Raw genomic sequence first — 17,668 nt, forward strand, 5'->3', positions numbered from 1 at the left:
TGCCCCTAAATATTCCTTTATTGCTCATTGTAATGAAAACTACATTTGCCTAATTGTTTTACCAAATGTTTATGGAAAAATAAAGAAAAAAAAAGTCTGTGCTCATTAAATACAAATTAAAGTCTGAAGGCTGATTTGGGCTAAGATTTGAGGTGAATGGTAAAAGATAGATGGTACATATATATCCTTTACATAAAGCCTAAGGATTAATTATGGTGAGATATTGGCTGGATGCCAGTATGTGAAAGATAATCCTGAAGTACTACATAATGATTAATGTGATCTACATATTTTTAACAATGTTAAGTATAGGAGTCACAGACAAAACCCTGGACTATCAGCCCTGACAGAATTGAAGTACCTTTTACACAATGAGTGCATATGCAAATATGAGGGTAAGCTGTTTTATTGCTTGGTTCAGCAGGGATAGTTTCTGTCACATAACAGCACCCCTAGTGGATAAAAATTGATTAAGACTGTCAAAGGACAATGCCTCTCCCAAGGCAAGAAATCTTCTGACTCATTTCTAAATTCAAATATGGGAAGTATATATATATTCACACAATATATAATGTTCTTACATTTTGCTCCCTAATTAAAAATAAATAGTAGCTAATCCCTCCTTATCAATAGGGTATTTCAGTCCAGCATAAAACAGTGTTTTTGTCAGTTTATTTTCCCTGTGCACATTAAAACCAATAAAATATGCCCTCTCTAGCACTCAATAAATTCCAAAGTTAAGCAAAGCAGCATGATACATCCCTAAATTAGCCCTTAGAGAATAGCTAACCATGGTTTAAAAATTGGGTATAAACATGCAGATATATCTGGGTACAGTCTGTATGTAAATTATCACTCATTTTAGAATATGTATTCGCAGATAAAGTCAAATTTGCAAGAAAAAATGCTAATTGGCCTGTTTTATGTGAACAGTCTTATCCAAGCTACTCAAACAAGCTTGATTCTGGGCATCTTTTATGTATTATTTTTCTACTTTTTCTCCATGAAATGCATTAAATTTGCAGAAGACCAGGCAGCAGAAATATCAACTGACTTCAACAAAATGGGATAGGGAGAAAGTAACATAGTAAGTTGCTTAATTTGCTAGAGGAATTTGTGTATTTAAATATAATGAAATATTATATAAACACAAACACTACCATTTAGAAAAGAAATGGCACAGAACAGAAGGGCATTTCAATTATTAGAAGCATAAACATGAGTGCTTGTCTAGAATGTATAAAGTATTTAAAAAAAAGTGCTAAGGGATCTCTTTAAATCTAATAATTCAACAACACCTTTTAAAGTGATACAGTTCTAAATTAGTAATATCAGCAGATTTCTGTTCATCCCAGATATGACTATTCTCCATGAAAGATTCCTTTCTGCTCTGCAGTACATCAGAGGGATTGGAATTTCACTTTTGAACAGAGTCTAAGTTGTGCTCAGTTGTTACTACCTCATACAAACCCCTGTGTGTCAAGGCTCACAGCCAGGGTCAGACCCAGGCAGAACCCTGGCAGGAACTTTTGGTGCTCCACCCCTAATCACGCCCACAAAAGGGTAAGTGGTATGCAATGTGTGGTGCACACCAAGGAGTGGGGGGTGAGTCTGATAGCAGTGGAAAAGTTCACAACTGGGGTGTGGGAATTCCTGAGGTTGCAGCCTCAGTGAATCTCAGTCCAACACTGCTCACAGCCTGTGTCTCATAGCCTATGCAGACTCTGCATAGAAATGTTTACATCTGTGTTTAGATACCTGAACATTTGACCAATGTATATTTTAAAGAACCGGTAACTAAGAGTAGTAAAAATGTGCTCAGAGAATACATTCATTATTTTGACTCATTCTTCAGTCTTCAAAAGTCTGCAATGTTTGTTGAAAACATAACATTTTAATTAAAAATGTCTGTACTTTAGTTTCACAACTTTTTCAGGGGCAGGCCATGAATATTTAAAGGATTATTTATCAACGGTCGAGTCTGGGATTTTTTGCACTTAAAAAAACTTGAATTTAAGTTATGGTTTGAACACTCAAATGTCTGGCATTTATTAAAGGAGAAGGAAAGGTTAATAAAGAGTTAATCTCAAGCTGCAGGCATACCTTGAGTTGTCTCAATAGTGCCCTTAAGTCTCCTGCACCAAGAGCAAGACCGGTGTACATGCTCAGTTAGTTAGACTAACTGAGTCAGCTTCCTGCTGATTGGCTCAGATCCACATTCCTAAGGGGGGGGAGTGAGGTCTTAGCATTCTTGAGGGAGGGGAGAGAGCAGAGAGCTGCCTGTCTCTGGTAGAGGAAAACAGACACAACTAATCTTTTGACAGAGAAGTCAGTGCAGCGTTTCTGTGAGTGCTTATGGCTGTATTTACATAGACCTTTCTGATAAAGCTTACTTAGTTTTTACCTTTCCTTCTCCTTTACGTGCGAAAACCCAGAAAACTCGATTGTAAAAACTTGGAGTTGTCATAGGCAACTAAGTTGAGCCATATTCTCAAAATTTTTCCAGTTTTTAGAGCTCGTAAACTTGAAAAATTTGATATATTTAATTAGTATTATACAAACAAGTTTTCCTTAATAATAAATAAGCGACCATTTGAACTCGAAGTCACAGACTTGAAAATTGATAAATAAGCCCATTAATGTTTAAGGCTCCATTGGACACAAATGTTTTGTTTGGGCTAAGAATCTGATAAATGACAGCAGAACACAGACATCTATGGGATAAAATAGCTGGTATGTTAATACAAATCAATATTTTTTATTGTTGTTACTGGTCTTTTACACTTGGTGCTCACGTAAGCTTGTCTGGTACTTTTTGACAAGTTGTTTTGAAAGTAATTCCAAATCATGCTGCATACCCTCTCTGTTACATATTGATGTCTAGTTATTTTTAAATAATTATTCCCTTAAATGCTTGTATTCAGTGGTGCCTGATATGCAGTATTGCTACTGTTACGTACCTGGGGGGTTGATCTTTGCTTTCCATATCAATGATTTGTTATGGTTGTAAACTACCACGTAACCCTCTTTTTCGTTCGAGAAAACTTCAAAGCCGCTAGATGTTACTTTTTTCCCTGATGCATGAGCTTGCTTTTTATTCTGTTGATGATCTTGATTGTTTTCTTTTTGGTCTTCGATCTTCCAGAAAAAGGAAAATGTTACTCCTATAAAGAATGAAAAAAAAAAGACAATTGAACATATTTCTGTATTTATATTTTGTGCATTTCAACTCAAAGGCTTCTGTTTGTGGCAAAGTAAGGTGACAGCTTTCTGCTTTATAAGAAGTCTAGTTTCCAGTTTATTTATACAGACTCAGCCATGATTCCACTTACTTTGATCAGGTGGCATCATAGAACACAAGCATTTTTATAACTTATATAAGTACTGTATATAGGTTTTATATTTTAAAGATAGATTTGTTAGATAAGTATAAAAGTAATTGGTACTCTTGTTTATAAATTTGGTTCCTCTTAAAAACTTGTGTATATCGCACAGCTATAGGGAAAAGCTGGAAACCTATGCTCTAATGAAATATACACTTTAGATTACATTTTCCTCTAACGGCTATGATGAGATCACAGGTTTAAAGTGATACTGACACAAAAAAATGACTTTTCAAATTATGAATCTACATAAAAAGTTACCTATAGGACATGTTGATCTTTTTTCACTGTTAGGGCTGGTTTTCTATGTAATTGTTGCTTGAAGTTCCTAAACCTGACTGTTTTTCCAACCTGACTGTCCCTTCTCAGCCTGTCAGTTACAGCTTCTAATGCTAACAGCCTACTGCTGAACAAATATGGCAGCCCCCTCATAGAGGAACATCAGATAAGGAATGGAAAAGCATCAGGAAATACTTTTTTGGCAAAATTATTAAACTCACGCAAAGTCAATGTTATGATAGATGTAAAAAAAAGGTTTCATTTCTGGTGTCAGTATCTCTTTAAGCAAAAAAAATGCAAAAATAGGCAATACCAAGATTTATTTTATGTATCCCTAATTGGTCTGGTCATACTTGAATCAAATACAAATGCTGGTCTGCCAAAGAGTAATCATTTCAGATGTATGATGTACACTGCATTGAACTTTAACAAGTTATTGCTTATTAAGTGTAGTACAAAGAAATATGATAGAAGAAAAATGGCTGTGATTTTTTGGATTTTTTTTATCAATGCTACTATCATTTATTAAGCAATTATTTTGTATTTACATTTTTCATACAAAATCATACACTTGATTTTGTTAGTGAGATGTATACAAGTCTACCTGAACCTAAACTGAAAGATATAAAGCTCACCTATATATATTTACAAAGAAAGTCCAGAGGAAGAAACACCATTGAGTTCAGCCATATCCAAGTTATCGATTAGTTTATTTCTTTAACCAAAGATCACATATACAAGAGCTTAAAAAGTATTTTAAAATTGCATTTTGTATTACTTTTCTTTACACCCTTATACATTGCTTTCCCAATATGCCTAAGGCCAAGGGCACAAGGTGTGTGTTTCATACTGTGCATACTTTCTGAGGCGGAATCTACCCCTTTTGTGCTGCTGCTGTGCTTCCCAGACATAGGGTGGAAGGCAGTGCTTTGCAATCACTGATGTATTTATGCCAGAGTAGAAAACACACGGTTTTTCTCTAGTCTTCCAGTTACCTGTTTTGTTTGGGTCTTGGGTAGGGGGTGCACGAGGCAAGCACCTCTCCCAAAGCAGCCCCTCCACCCAGTGTGCATAAGGAATTTTTACACAACGTGACCAGGAGATGGGCTGAAGCTATAGGAAGGAAAGTAGAATGGTACATGCCCAGCACAAAGAAAAAAATTCAGCAGAAGAATCAGGCAAAAACTAACAAAACTTAATTTATTCAGAGTCTTGTTTAAAGCAGTATAAAGTTTATGCTGACATGTTACAATTGGAATCTTTTTCTGATGACAATATCTTAATTATTGAAACAATATTGCTCAAATCAGCAACTGGGGTTGAAGATCTTCTAGCATAATAGAAAAGCCTCCCCCAGGTTTAGTGCCAAGAAATCACTTGGGAACCTAAAGGTGATCCACCAAAGGTAATGGGACTTGCTGAAATGGCTATCTTTATAAGCATCAAACCAAATCTAAGTAAATGTATTTAATGTTACTTTTACTTGGATGTTTGTGTATACATTATTAATTTCTGTACAAGTTGGCAAGTAGCATGGTGGCTCAGTGAGTAGCACTTGTGCCTTGCACCTTGCAATGCTCGAGTTCACTCCCAGCCAGAGCACTATCTGAGAGGAGCTGTATGTTTTCCCTGTGTCCTTGTGCATAGGTTTCCTCCACACAGGCAGGTTAATTGCCTTCTGACTAAATTGACCGTAGTATGTGTGAATTTGATAGGGACCTTAGATTGTAAGCTCCTCTGGGGCAGGGGCTGATGAATAATCTCTGTAAAGTACTGTGAAAAAGTATTGGCGGTATATAAATAACAGGAAATATTAGTACTCACTAGCAGTACAATAGAAGACTTAATAATTGGTCCTGCAATTAACACATATAAAGGTTCCCCCTTTTTTTACACTGACCTGAAGGCCCACATATACTTGGATTACTAATGCAGGAATTTTTGTAGCTTCCAAAGTATAATAAAGAAAATCCATTGGGTTCATTGAGATGCTCATTCAGGTAAATTCCCTGGTTCACTGTCCCCTCTACGATGTCTGAGAAGGAGAGAACAAAGTTGAATCCTTATACACTCACGGGACAAAAAACTTCTGCAAATGTTAAAAGCACACTTCCTTTAGGTTTAATGTAAAATTTAGAAATAAATAAAGGTCATACAATTTTAACCACAGACAACACATTCAAGTAATTTCTGTTCACACAGTTGTTACAAATGAGCTAAAAATTGTTTTTGGGCACAAGTTATCATATGACTATTGATGGGCCTAACAGTACATGTCCTATTTGCACTGAGTAGGCCATTCATACTCATAAATTTGGCAGCAGTTTCCCAATTTATCTGCCCATCCCCGGCCTTGCAATTACATCTATTCCACTGTCAGCCCTTGCAATATCCTTATCCTTGTTACTTATTTCCTTTGGACTAAACTATAAGTTTGACTTGAATTAAGACTTATGTAATGTATGCTTCACAGCTCATTATCATGCTCTACATATCTTCAGGGGCTTTAGAAGAATTGTTCCTTTGAGTATAGTGACAGGCTCAGCTTTGAAAAAAACATTATGTTTTATAATTAATTATACCACTTTCAAATTAAATACGATTGTATTGCTCTTAATTTGCATGAACCTATTTTTCACGGCTTGGAAATCTGCCGTTTGCAAACATAGGGGCTATAAGCAAATTGTTGTCAGCATGAGTTTTTCATTGGTTTAATTATTTATTTAAAAGGACAGAAAAATTGATTGTCTATTGTTAAAGATAATCTGTGTACTCTTAACAATACTTATGCTCATTAATTTATGGAAAGTAATATTACAACAGCCAAGAACTGTAAGGAACTGTACAGTTTGACACTCATCAGTAAATCTGTGTGGAGATGCACATAGCATCTGACTGGGCCAGCAGGGAACCAGGAAAGAACCCATTAGGCTCCACCACACCAGACCCACTGCTTGCCCTGCAGCATAAACTGATCTAGGTGGAGGAAGTGCAGCTCCGAGGTACTGGGGAAACTGGGGGGGTTGGGCCCTTGAAGTGGCATCTTCGGTAGGCCCAAACATTTCAGTCTGACACTGGATGCACATACTGTGCACAAAAAAGTAGTACAGGATCTCTTATCCAGAAACCTGATATACAGAAAGCATCCGTATTGCAGGTAGTCCATTTCACAGAGAGTCCATTCAAAGCAAATGTTTCAAATAAATTCCCTCTTTTCTGTAATAATAAAACAGTACCTTGTACTTGATCCAAACCAAAATTCATGAATCCATATTGGTAGCAAAACAATCCTATTGGGCTTATTTGCTATTTCTGTGTTGTTGTTTTTTTACAACATATGTATTTTAATTAGGGATGCACTGAATTTATTATTTTTGGATTCAGGTTAACTCTGAATCCTTCACAAAAGATTTGGCTAAATACCAATCCAAAATCCAGAACCTAATCTGCATGTTCAAATTTGGGATGAAACATGCATCACCTGTAAACAAAAAGTTATCATGTTCCTTTTATGGCCAGAGTTGTTCCATGACTGTTCTGAATCCAAACCTTAAAAAATAACTATGCCTTTAGAATAAATATTTAACCAACAGATCATTTATATTATAATTAGGCTAATGTCCCACGGGGAGATTTAGTCGCTGCAATTTATAAAAAGTGAGTTCCAACAAGTCGCTCATCTTTTCCTAACAGCGATTACTAGAGATTTCCACAACGGAGCGATTCTATTTCCCACAAGTCCAGGTGTCATATTCCTCACCCACAACTAGAAATGACATTTAGTGCAATGGGGAAATTGCAGTGACTTCCCGCTCAGTGGGTTTTACTTTCAGCGATTCCAATAGTTTTGAATGACAGTGCTTTCTTTGTAAAATCACTCGAAAAAGGACCGTTAAGCGATTTGAAGTATTAGGTACTGGTGATTTATATTCTTCTCTATGTAGCGACATAAAATCTCAGCGACTAAATCTCCCCCTGGGACATTAGCCTAAGTGACTTATTAAAGAATACATATATGTAAATATTTTTCTTTAGCCAAATATTTTCCCTTAAGCCACCATTTAGTGATGGGCTGTGTGCTCCCTCAGAGATCACCTGACAGGAAATAATGCAGCTCTAACTGTAACAGGAAGTAGTGTGCTGATTCACTGGCTCATGTAACCTAGCACCTTTGTGTGTCCTTGGTTTGTGTACACATAGGGGCGTATTTATTATGCTGTGTAAATCTAATTCGCCGAATATTACGCCATTATTTTCCATAAGTTCCGGTGGAAGAAAAAACGCGTAAAACAATTACGCAGATTTTACGCCGTTTTTACGCCATTTTTACATGACGAAGTCTGGCGATGTGTGGCGAATTTTCTCGCCATTTTTTACACAGCATAATAAATATGACCCATAGTGAACTGTATGACCCAAGTGGTTAAACAGGCTTATGTAGATGAAGCAGTGTTATACATTTGGGACATTTTATGCAATATACTTTTATAGAGACCTGCAATATTTAGGGGTATAGTTTTCCTTTAAGGATTCAGCCTAACACGGACTTTGCAAAACAAGGCTGGGATTTGACTAAATCTGAAATAACCACCTGTAATGATGCATTCCTATAAATAATTTATAACTAAATTAGCTTTTAAATGTGCATAAAAATATTGTGAGGAAGGTTCCATATTTAGCTCTGATGAGGCATAAGAAATCTGTCAGCTGTCTGAAAACTGAACGTACAGATGGGCCAAACTATACTAAAGCAACCAGCACACAGAACTGTGCCATTTTACTACTAAAATGGAGATTAAATTGCTTTATATCCTTTGTAATTCTTTTCAAACCATAGAGGTCTATAATATAAAACACATGATGGGTGAGTAAGGTTAGTTTTCTGTAAAATGATTATAATACCATTAACCTGGCTTAAAATAATGAAGATGAATAATTACATTCAGACAGCCATTTAGATAAACAATAAATTATTTTTTATTTTTAACATGATTCACACAGCATCAGCATCCCTATGAGTGCTAAGGTTCATTATAAAGATGAATAATTACAAATTCAAGTGAGATAAACAAATAATTGTTGGAACCTTATAACTATTTAATTAAAGATAAGTTGTCCTTCATCATTTCTAATGGAACACATCAGCATCCTTGTGAATGCTATGGCAATTTAGTTGTTGAAGTCCCAATTTTGAAACTAAATTCATAATTAACTTGTATTTTTTTTTTTTTTTTGAACAATATATATTTTCATGATGGACCTAACTTTTTGGTTAGGATTAGTGGCTTTGGTAATAGAGTTTCTTATATATATTCTAGACACAGCCAGAGCATAAATAATGTAAAAACACTAGAAATTACAGAGTTCCAAATGAAGTATTAACAAAGATAAGGAAATGAGGGCTGTTCATTACATATGGAATGTGTGATATATGAGCTTTTTTTTTTCATTAGTTCAGAAATGATACATAATTGCGAATAATAAAATTCTGCACAGAATGTATCCCTTAACGAGACCCAGTCATGTGTCTAATGTGTCTTTCATGAACAGAAATTCACAGATTTCCCCTTGTTCACATTCCTACCCTCCCTTCCACCCACTCTCTGTCTTCTTTGCAGTATAACGACTAATTGCCTGTGTTTTGTTCATACTCAATTTGTAAAATTCTTATTATAACTTGAAGTTTTTATGCCTCTCATTGTGCATTTTAGGCTGGTGTGCCTGTGCCGGGTGTGTGCCAGTATTCTGCTGTGTCACATTTATTTGTGTATGGCCAAGGTCATAAGTCAGCAAAGTTCCATCAACAGTAAGCACTGGTGAAAATTCATAAAGGATTGTGTGTGCTAGGAGTGCTGAATTATAGGGGGGCATACAATATTTTCTGTGTTTCCACAACTTGCTTATGCATATGTACACAAGCAACGCAGGTTAAAAGAAACACTGGGTAGCAGAGGTATACCCTGGGCTAAAGATAGAAGCTGGTAACAGTATCAGTTCAAGACCAAAATCTATCTGCTATCAGAAAGTGTACCTTGCACCTTACACAAACCTGCCACACAAAACAAAGGGATACAAAAAATGCTGTAAAAAGCTATGATGGTGATTTGTATACAGCAATTTTCAAGTGGCTGCTGTTCAGATAGAGATTTAAACTACCTTTTTCAACTGTTTTATAAATAGGCCTCCATCATCTGAATCTCTAAAAAAATACTGCATCAGGGAATAGAAAACATTATAGTGGTCAGAAAAAGAAAACTTTGCAGTGAAATAATCCTGTCCAACTGTCCATGATTTACAAATCTATGACTAATGTCCATGTAAAAGAGGGAATGTAAGATTAGAAACAAAAGCAGGTAGACGAAAATATTGTTGGGACCAAAGTGTATGTGTCATAAAGGATTTAAAGATAGTTTCAGATTAAACAATTTAAATAATTGTCCAAATTGATGCTTTCCGCATGCTATTTGCTTTGGTAATTAGCAATTTGGATAGGTAAGTAGAGAAAGCTGGTTAATGACACTCACTGGAATTCTAAAAGCATTTCAACACTTTGGATGACCTGGGAAATTTATCAGCTTTAATAAATTTGTTCATTCGTTCCCACCTTCCTAACTTCAGAAAAATGATGCTGGGAATCCTTTTCAACTTCCCAGCTCCCTGTACAACAGATCTGCCCCTAAATAAGTGTTTCCATTAATTAAGGCATGCCTGGCAGCTTATTTTGCAATGATATTAAACAGACATTAGTCATTCTTTCAATGTAACCACAAAGCTCTTGGCAAACAATCTAGTGAACTGTTAAAATGTGCCAATAATGTGCATGATAAGCTAGTTAAAGGAAATAATGAAATATATAGATAAACATTTATTCTAATCCAAAACAGGTCTGTTTCAGATGTGGTTGCTGTATGATTTGTGATTGTCTTACTACAGGATCAAAAGGGAACCATTCACATACTACCAGTCTCATAACATCAGTCCAGTAATGCATTGTATCCAATTAAATGCCCATGTGGATTTTGTTACATAGGATAAACAAGGTAAGTACTTTGCACACAATGTAGTAGACATACATCAAAGATACATTTAGATTAGAGTCAGATGACTTTAATAAAGTCCTGTTCAAATATCAGGACTTATGTCCTCCAGGGCCTGAGAGAAAGAAGGAAGCACTACTTTTAGTACATCATATCAAAAAGGATAGAGAACGCTGAGTTCAGTATTCCACTCTGAGACTTGTAGCTGTGTAAGTTGCTGTGTAAGCTTTCAGGCCCCTTGACTTGTTTTTTCTCAAAAGACCACAACAGTCATATAGTTTTTTATGAAAACAGGGTGTATTTCCATTAGGCTGAGACCAGAGGAGAAATTGTCACATTTTACTATATCCCTAAACAATGTAGGTCTCTATAGGTCTCCCTAAATATATTGCATTAAACAGCTAGGGATGTAGCGAACCTCAAAAAAAAACTTTGCGAACCCCATTGACTTCAATAGGAAGGCGAACTTTAAAACCTACTGATTTTAAAGTTGTTTAAAGCGTGCCACGACCTGGACAGTGGCATGCAGGAGGGGGATCAAGGGCAAAAATTTATCTGAAAAATACTTTGTTGACACAGCGTTGTGTAAAAACGCAAGCTATTCCTATGTATACGCAAAGGCAGCTGGCAGACGTTTTGGAAACCTGGAAACCTGAAAAACGCCATGTGTGGCTTGTGCGGCGTTTTTAGGCCGAGAAAAAACGCAGCGGAAAAACGCCACGCGAACCCAAATTGCAAACATGCACGAAAAGTTTGCGAACTTGCGAACACCCAATGTTCATGCGAATTAGTTCGCCGGCGAACAGTTCGCTACATCTCTAAAAACAGCCCACATGTAAAGTCCTGCTTCAACTTAATAAACCATTTCATAAAAATATTAGTTTTCAGTAGTATGCGCCACTGGAAAATCCCAAGTGCACATATACACACACACTCATACCAACCTTTTTATACAATCACATATTTAACCAAATATACCAATATCTATGCTAATTGTAGATTTTAGTATCATAATAGCCTTGGATACTATGCTTGTTTAAGAAATCATCCAAGCCATTCTGATTAATAGAATTAACAGAATCTGCCATCACAGCATCACATCTCAGCATGTTCCCCTGCATTTTTTTACTGATGATTGCAGATGTGACTGGTGACACCCGCTAGGGAATGTATATGGCAGTATTTCCCAAGAGACACTTAGTAGTACTCATACTTCCAACTGATGTGGGTAGGCAGAGGAGGCCTCCTTTATCTACTGGACTTGGGTTGTCCAGGCCTCAAAAAAGCCATACCATTGCTAGTTAGTACATCAACTGCATGTTATGCAGAAACGTGGAACAACTGAAACCATATAGGCAGGTAATTGTTCCTGATAAAATGGTTCATAGTTTGATTGAATAGGATAGGAACCATTAATAATAATCCACAGTAAAGGAGCTAATTGGCCTGGCTTAGTATTATGGGTGAAAAATGGATTTTAAAAATCCAGCCACAGTTATATACAATATCACATGACAAGGAAAAGACCTGCTGTAATTAACTGGCATTTTAATGCTCAATATATTCTTTACTAGCCTTTACTGCTATGTACTATACTGTATATATATATATATCCACGAATGCTCCGAGCGTATTTTCTGCGTCTTTTTCGTACCTTGCGTGACTTTTTCATTGTTTTCGCAACTTATTCGTACTTTGCGACAAAATTTGTGCGACAAAATCGTATTGTCGCGCCGAGTATGAAAGTTTCGCATTCATTCAAGCTTCGGTATTGTGACTTTCCTTGGGCCAGGTTGTAGCTGCAGAGTGCCATTGAGCCCTATGGGAGACTTTCCTTGGGCCAGGTTGGAGCTGCAGAGTGCCATTGAGTCCTATGGGAGACTTTCCTTGGGCCGGGTTGGAGCTGCAGAGTGCCATTGAGCCCTATGGGAGACTTTCCTTGGGCCAGGTTGGAGCTGCAGAGTGCCATTGAGTCCTATGGGAAACTTCCAAAATCATACACAGAAGGATCAAAGTCGGAAAAGCTTTCCTGCATTTTACGATCGTTCGGTACAAAAATTTCACGAATTTCGGATTGCAAATACAACATTATCGTGACTAATACGATTTTTTCGTAAGCATATTCGTAATATTTGCGATCTTAAGAAATTATCGTATCCAATCCGAATTTATCCCATTCGGGATTTGAACTCGTGTTTTCATGAATGTGCCCCTATATGTCCCTAAGTCGAGTACAATTGCGTGTGGAGTGTTCTTGTTACTGCTTTTCTGTTTTAGCAATGTAAACATTTAAGTAACAGTTTATTTTGCAGATACTTTTACCTCTTTCTGTAATTTTAAACAGAGCAAGGGTTGAGTGTTAATTATGATGAACATATGTGGTCTTACTGAAAGAAGGCTGAGAACACTGCAATATATCCAAAAACAACATTAAATCAGAACATTATCTTTTGCAGTTGCAAGGCCCATTCAGTTTTTACTGCATGTAATAGAAAATGAACATACTTCAAAGAGGTTCAACAGGGCCTGTCCTTGTCGATTACTTTTCTCCTCAGTTGCTGGATACATCAGGTTTTTGTCTTGTCTTTACTACTGTTAATAAATAATTCTTTGGTTCTCTCTTATACTGCATGGAACTGTAGCTAGTTTATATTCTCTTTCCCCTGCTCTTGCTCATAATGCTACCTTTCCAGTAAACTTACTGTACCCCAGTTACACTGATCTATTGTAACCCTCATCATTTTAAGCATTTTAAGACATAACACAGCTACCATTTCCCTTTATATCCCTCCTGCTGCAATTAATTTGCCATTTTCACTCACTTAAATGCCTTTAACTACTCTAAAACAAATCTGTAATGTGAATCAGTAAAGAATTAGTTTAACATATACCATGTCACTTTATACCAGTGGCTTGTGTCCCTCTCTTTTCAGGACTCTGCTTGGCTCATAACAAGGTTACAGATAAAGAAAACATTCCAGTATCAGTCATTTATTTTAAATATGCAGTCTACCCAAATCTCATGCTAAATCATCATCAAAATTATCCCTCCCCGTGTGTATTGCTTCAGGCCACCAGACAGCCACTGCCTAATAAAATCACTTAAATTGATCTTATCTGAAATATAGGTTTTGGATTCAATTTGATGAGTAAAGCTTATATCCTTAAGCTTTTTCCCATAGGGATGCAATTCAATGAAAAATAATTTGTCTCATTGGTTATCACATACTGTAAAATTCTATTGAAGTCTATGGGGGAAAAATGGACCTGAATCAGGAGAAAAGTTTTGTCTCCTCAAATTTTTTTTGATACTACATTTTCACCGTTTCGTGAATCTGGACAGATTCACTCATCACTAATAGGCAGGATATTCCTGACCCTAAGGAATACGGTCATGGAAAACATGTTTTTTCAAAACCCATCAGTTAATAGAGTGTCTCCAGCAGAATCCTGCATTGAAATATTTTTTTCAAAAATGCAAACAGATTTTTTTTTATATTTCATTTTAAAATTTCACATGGGGCTAGCCATATGCTTCATTTCACAGGGTGCCACAGCCATTTGACCTGTGCTCTGATAAACTTCAGTCACACTTTACTGCTGAGCTGCAACTTGGAGTGATATCAACCCCCTCCCAGCAGCCAATCAGCAGAACAATGGGAAGGTAGCAAGATAGCAGCTCCCAGTAGATAGCACTCAATAGTAAGAAATCCATGTCCGGCTTGGGACTCCTTCAGTTACATGGGAGTAAGAGAAATAATAGGTTATCTGAAAGCAGTTCAAATGTAGCACTGGCTCCTTCTGAAAGCTCAGACACAATGCACTGAGATGGCTGCCTACACACCAATATTAGAACTAAAAAATATATTTGTTGGTTCAATAATAACATTTTAAATCCTAGAGTGAATTATTTGCTATGTAAACAGTGTAATTTAAAAATAAAGTATACCATAAAAATCATGACAGAATTCATGTAAAAACTGCAGATTGAATGGCAGCAGTCACAAAAGCCATGACAGCAAACTGAGTAGCTATGTTGACAAAGGGACTTCTCACCATAAAGTTACTGTCGATAAATCATTTTGCAGCAATCAAAGTCAGGGAGCCCAGATGCCATAAGGTTAAGCCAAGGAAGAAGGCATAAGATATTGCTTATCTTCCCAGTGTGACCGACACCCAACTCAAACCCAGTCTGATTTTATCCCTAACTTGCCGACCCAAAGATTCAGGCAGGTCCTCACTAGACCAAATCCCACAAGCTTAGATATTCATTTGGCAAGGTTGCCACTAAGATTAAATAAAGGGCCTATGCAGACCTGTTTGGAAAGGACGATGTCTATGACCTGATGTGGCTGTCTATGCAGACAAATGAATATCCAGGCAAGCTTTAACCAGATATTTAATCAGGACACCATAGTTTTGGCCATATACCAGACTAACAAGCTGCCAATTTGTAAAGGGGAAGTTGAAATGGCAGGCAAAATAGAGCTACATGTGGTCAGTTACCATATTGCAGTACTGGCCCTATATTGTGTTTTGTTATGTGGTGGTGGCAGGAGCAGAGAACAAATAGAGATTATTAGCATTTCTACAATGACAAAGGACTGTCTGCAGTATTCATCCATAACTGTCTCATCTGGAATGCACTTTTGTAACTACAGAATAGCAGCAGCCACAGATAATTAAAAGGCCACTAAATTCTAACATCTCCTTTCTGTTATGGCACAGTTTTATGTTAGCAATGGAGTCTTGCCCATGGAAAATAGCAATACATTTACTACATACAGTTTTCATTAGATAAATAGAATGGTATATAAAAATGGAGTTTTAGTGGCCCATTAGTGGCCCAGTGGGTCCTAACCTTACCACTTGGCTGTTTACAGTCGTGTTTTACCTTGTCAATTAATTACAGCAGTAATTTATATAGACCTGTGGTAGAAGTGCAAGAGTACTAAATGGTAAGTCTATTTATGTGTATTATATTACGAGTGTGGTGTTCTGACATTCCTGTGTTAGTAACAAATTGAAACATTTTGGCATATTTAAGTCACATGGCTTTAAACTAATCCTCTTCAATTGAGCAATTAAAAAATACTACATAAATAACAATTTGTGGTTGGGTTTTTAATTGAAGGCCATTAATCATTTCTCCGTTTGGCAAAAGCTGATTTCTTCTGTGCAGCTGAGAATGTAGCATCGCTGTACAAAAAGACAGACAGAAGCTGCAAAGCGAATCCTTGGCAGAATAAAATAATAAGTATTGGTTGCAATTGAAAACTGCCCTGGTGCAAATTAGCACCCGCAAAAGTGCACTTAAATGCCAATTACAGGTGAAATGCTTTATGCTTCAGCATGTATCTGGTTGCTATGTGTTGTCTTGTGTTTGTACATACCTTATTGGGGCTTTACAAAGGTGTAAAGTTTGCTACAGGTTTAGTGATCTCTTGCAACCAATTAGCAGGTAGCATTTACTGGTTACCTGTTAAAAAGCAAACATCTTATTGGATGCATTACACCTGGGCAAAGTTTGTGCCTTATATGCACAAACTTCTATGCACAAATGTATCATTAATGACATAGAGGTAACCAGTTACCAGATAGTTGTTATTCATCAAGAAAAGTTAGGAATATGAAAGTTAATATATGACTGGTTGCTGGAGTAAGTCTTTGTTTGTGCATAACAGTTAGATGTTCTGTGAGTGGCTCAAAGAGAAAGATATAAAACATAAATGTTGAATAATATGTACAGTATATACCTATCCAAGTCTGAGAAGATTCTTTTATAGATCATTTATTAGAACCAAAGTTACCTGTAGGTTTTCTTTAAGAACCTATATAATCAAGGTATTGTCTACACACCTCCATGCATGCTAATTTCTAGGCAACAATGGCATGCCTGCGACATGACACATGTTTACACACAAGACAGCTGTTAAATGGTATACCTACCCTGGTTTAGGCTCAACTGGAAAAATTTGGTTAGAATAATAAAACTGGAAGCAAATTGAAAAAGGGAAATTGAAAAAGGGAAGCATGCGTTTATTTAGGACCAAATGTATCCAATATAGCTTTGTTTAATCTGGACAGGAGGCACTGTCGAAAACATATGATAGTTATATAAATATGATAGTTATATTAAAAAAAATAGCTTTCATTTGAATAAAACAACCCCTTGGGAACCTCCCGCTGCAAGATTAAGGAATACACATTGTCATGATTTAAAATGAAAATGAGGTTTAATCTATAACAAAGTTTCTTTCCCCCAGCTATAAAACTAGTGGCAATGTGTTTATCATTGTTGGAGTAGACTTTGTTGGCAAATACAATGCACATGTTTAAAATAAGTTCTGAAGAGCTTTAAGAAAATAACAAAGAGCAGGGGTATAAAAATTAGCCCCAACAGTCATAGGTCAATCTATATTTGGTGCAAGGAAGGAGTTTTTTTAACCTCCTTTGAAGCAAAATTGGAAACTGCTTCAGTTGGGTTTCTCTTTTCCTTCCTATGGATTAACAGAAAGGAATTTTGGCATTGCATGAGCCTGATGTCAGACTTGTGCTTTCTTCACATTCAGCAGCTATGTGACTGGGGGAAATTAAAGAGTCAGGCAGTTCAGGTCATGTGTGGTTCACTGTTTACTGTGTTTTTCACCGCAGTGCATTCTAGACACCCTTATTATCTGAATTCTTAAACACATGCTCCCCATGCCTAGATGCTAACATCCAGACTGGAACATTTCCATAGGGTTGTAGGACTAGTAATGATATCTTTTTGTGTTGGCAGGGCAGCAGCGTGCAAAATATTTGTTAATCCTTGTAAAACACCAAATTGGCACAATGCACTAGCACAATTGTTTTGCTATGCATGTTTTAAATGCCAATGAACTAGGTATGTTGAACTGGAATTAATTTCAAAGTCACCGAATGTTCTTGCAATCAGTGCAGGTTTTATCTTATTTCTAGGAGCACACT

General features: G+C 36.6%; 1 protein-coding gene across 4 annotated transcripts in view; it reads right to left on the minus strand.

Annotated features, from left to right (window-relative positions):
* The window catches only part of adgrd1 (adhesion G protein-coupled receptor D1), a 271,121-nt gene that overhangs the window by 233,905 nt on the left and 19,548 nt on the right, over positions 1-17,668 (minus strand). For 2 of the 4 annotated variants that reach the window (XM_002931898.5, XM_012969246.3), the window contains 2 exons: positions 5,563-5,697; positions 2,961-3,164 (listed from right to left, as the gene is read on the minus strand). In XM_002931898.5, coding sequence (XP_002931944.3) covers positions 2,961-3,164; positions 5,563-5,697 — 339 coding nt within the window. The remainder of the gene's footprint in view (positions 1-2,960; positions 3,165-5,562; positions 5,698-17,668) is intronic. The other 2 variants (XM_031892498.1, XM_031892497.1) reach the window with 1 other exon arrangement.

This window comes from Xenopus tropicalis, chromosome 1, assembly GCF_000004195.4.
Source record: "Xenopus tropicalis strain Nigerian chromosome 1, UCB_Xtro_10.0, whole genome shotgun sequence".
NCBI classification, from domain to species: domain Eukaryota; kingdom Metazoa; phylum Chordata; class Amphibia; order Anura; family Pipidae; genus Xenopus; species Xenopus tropicalis.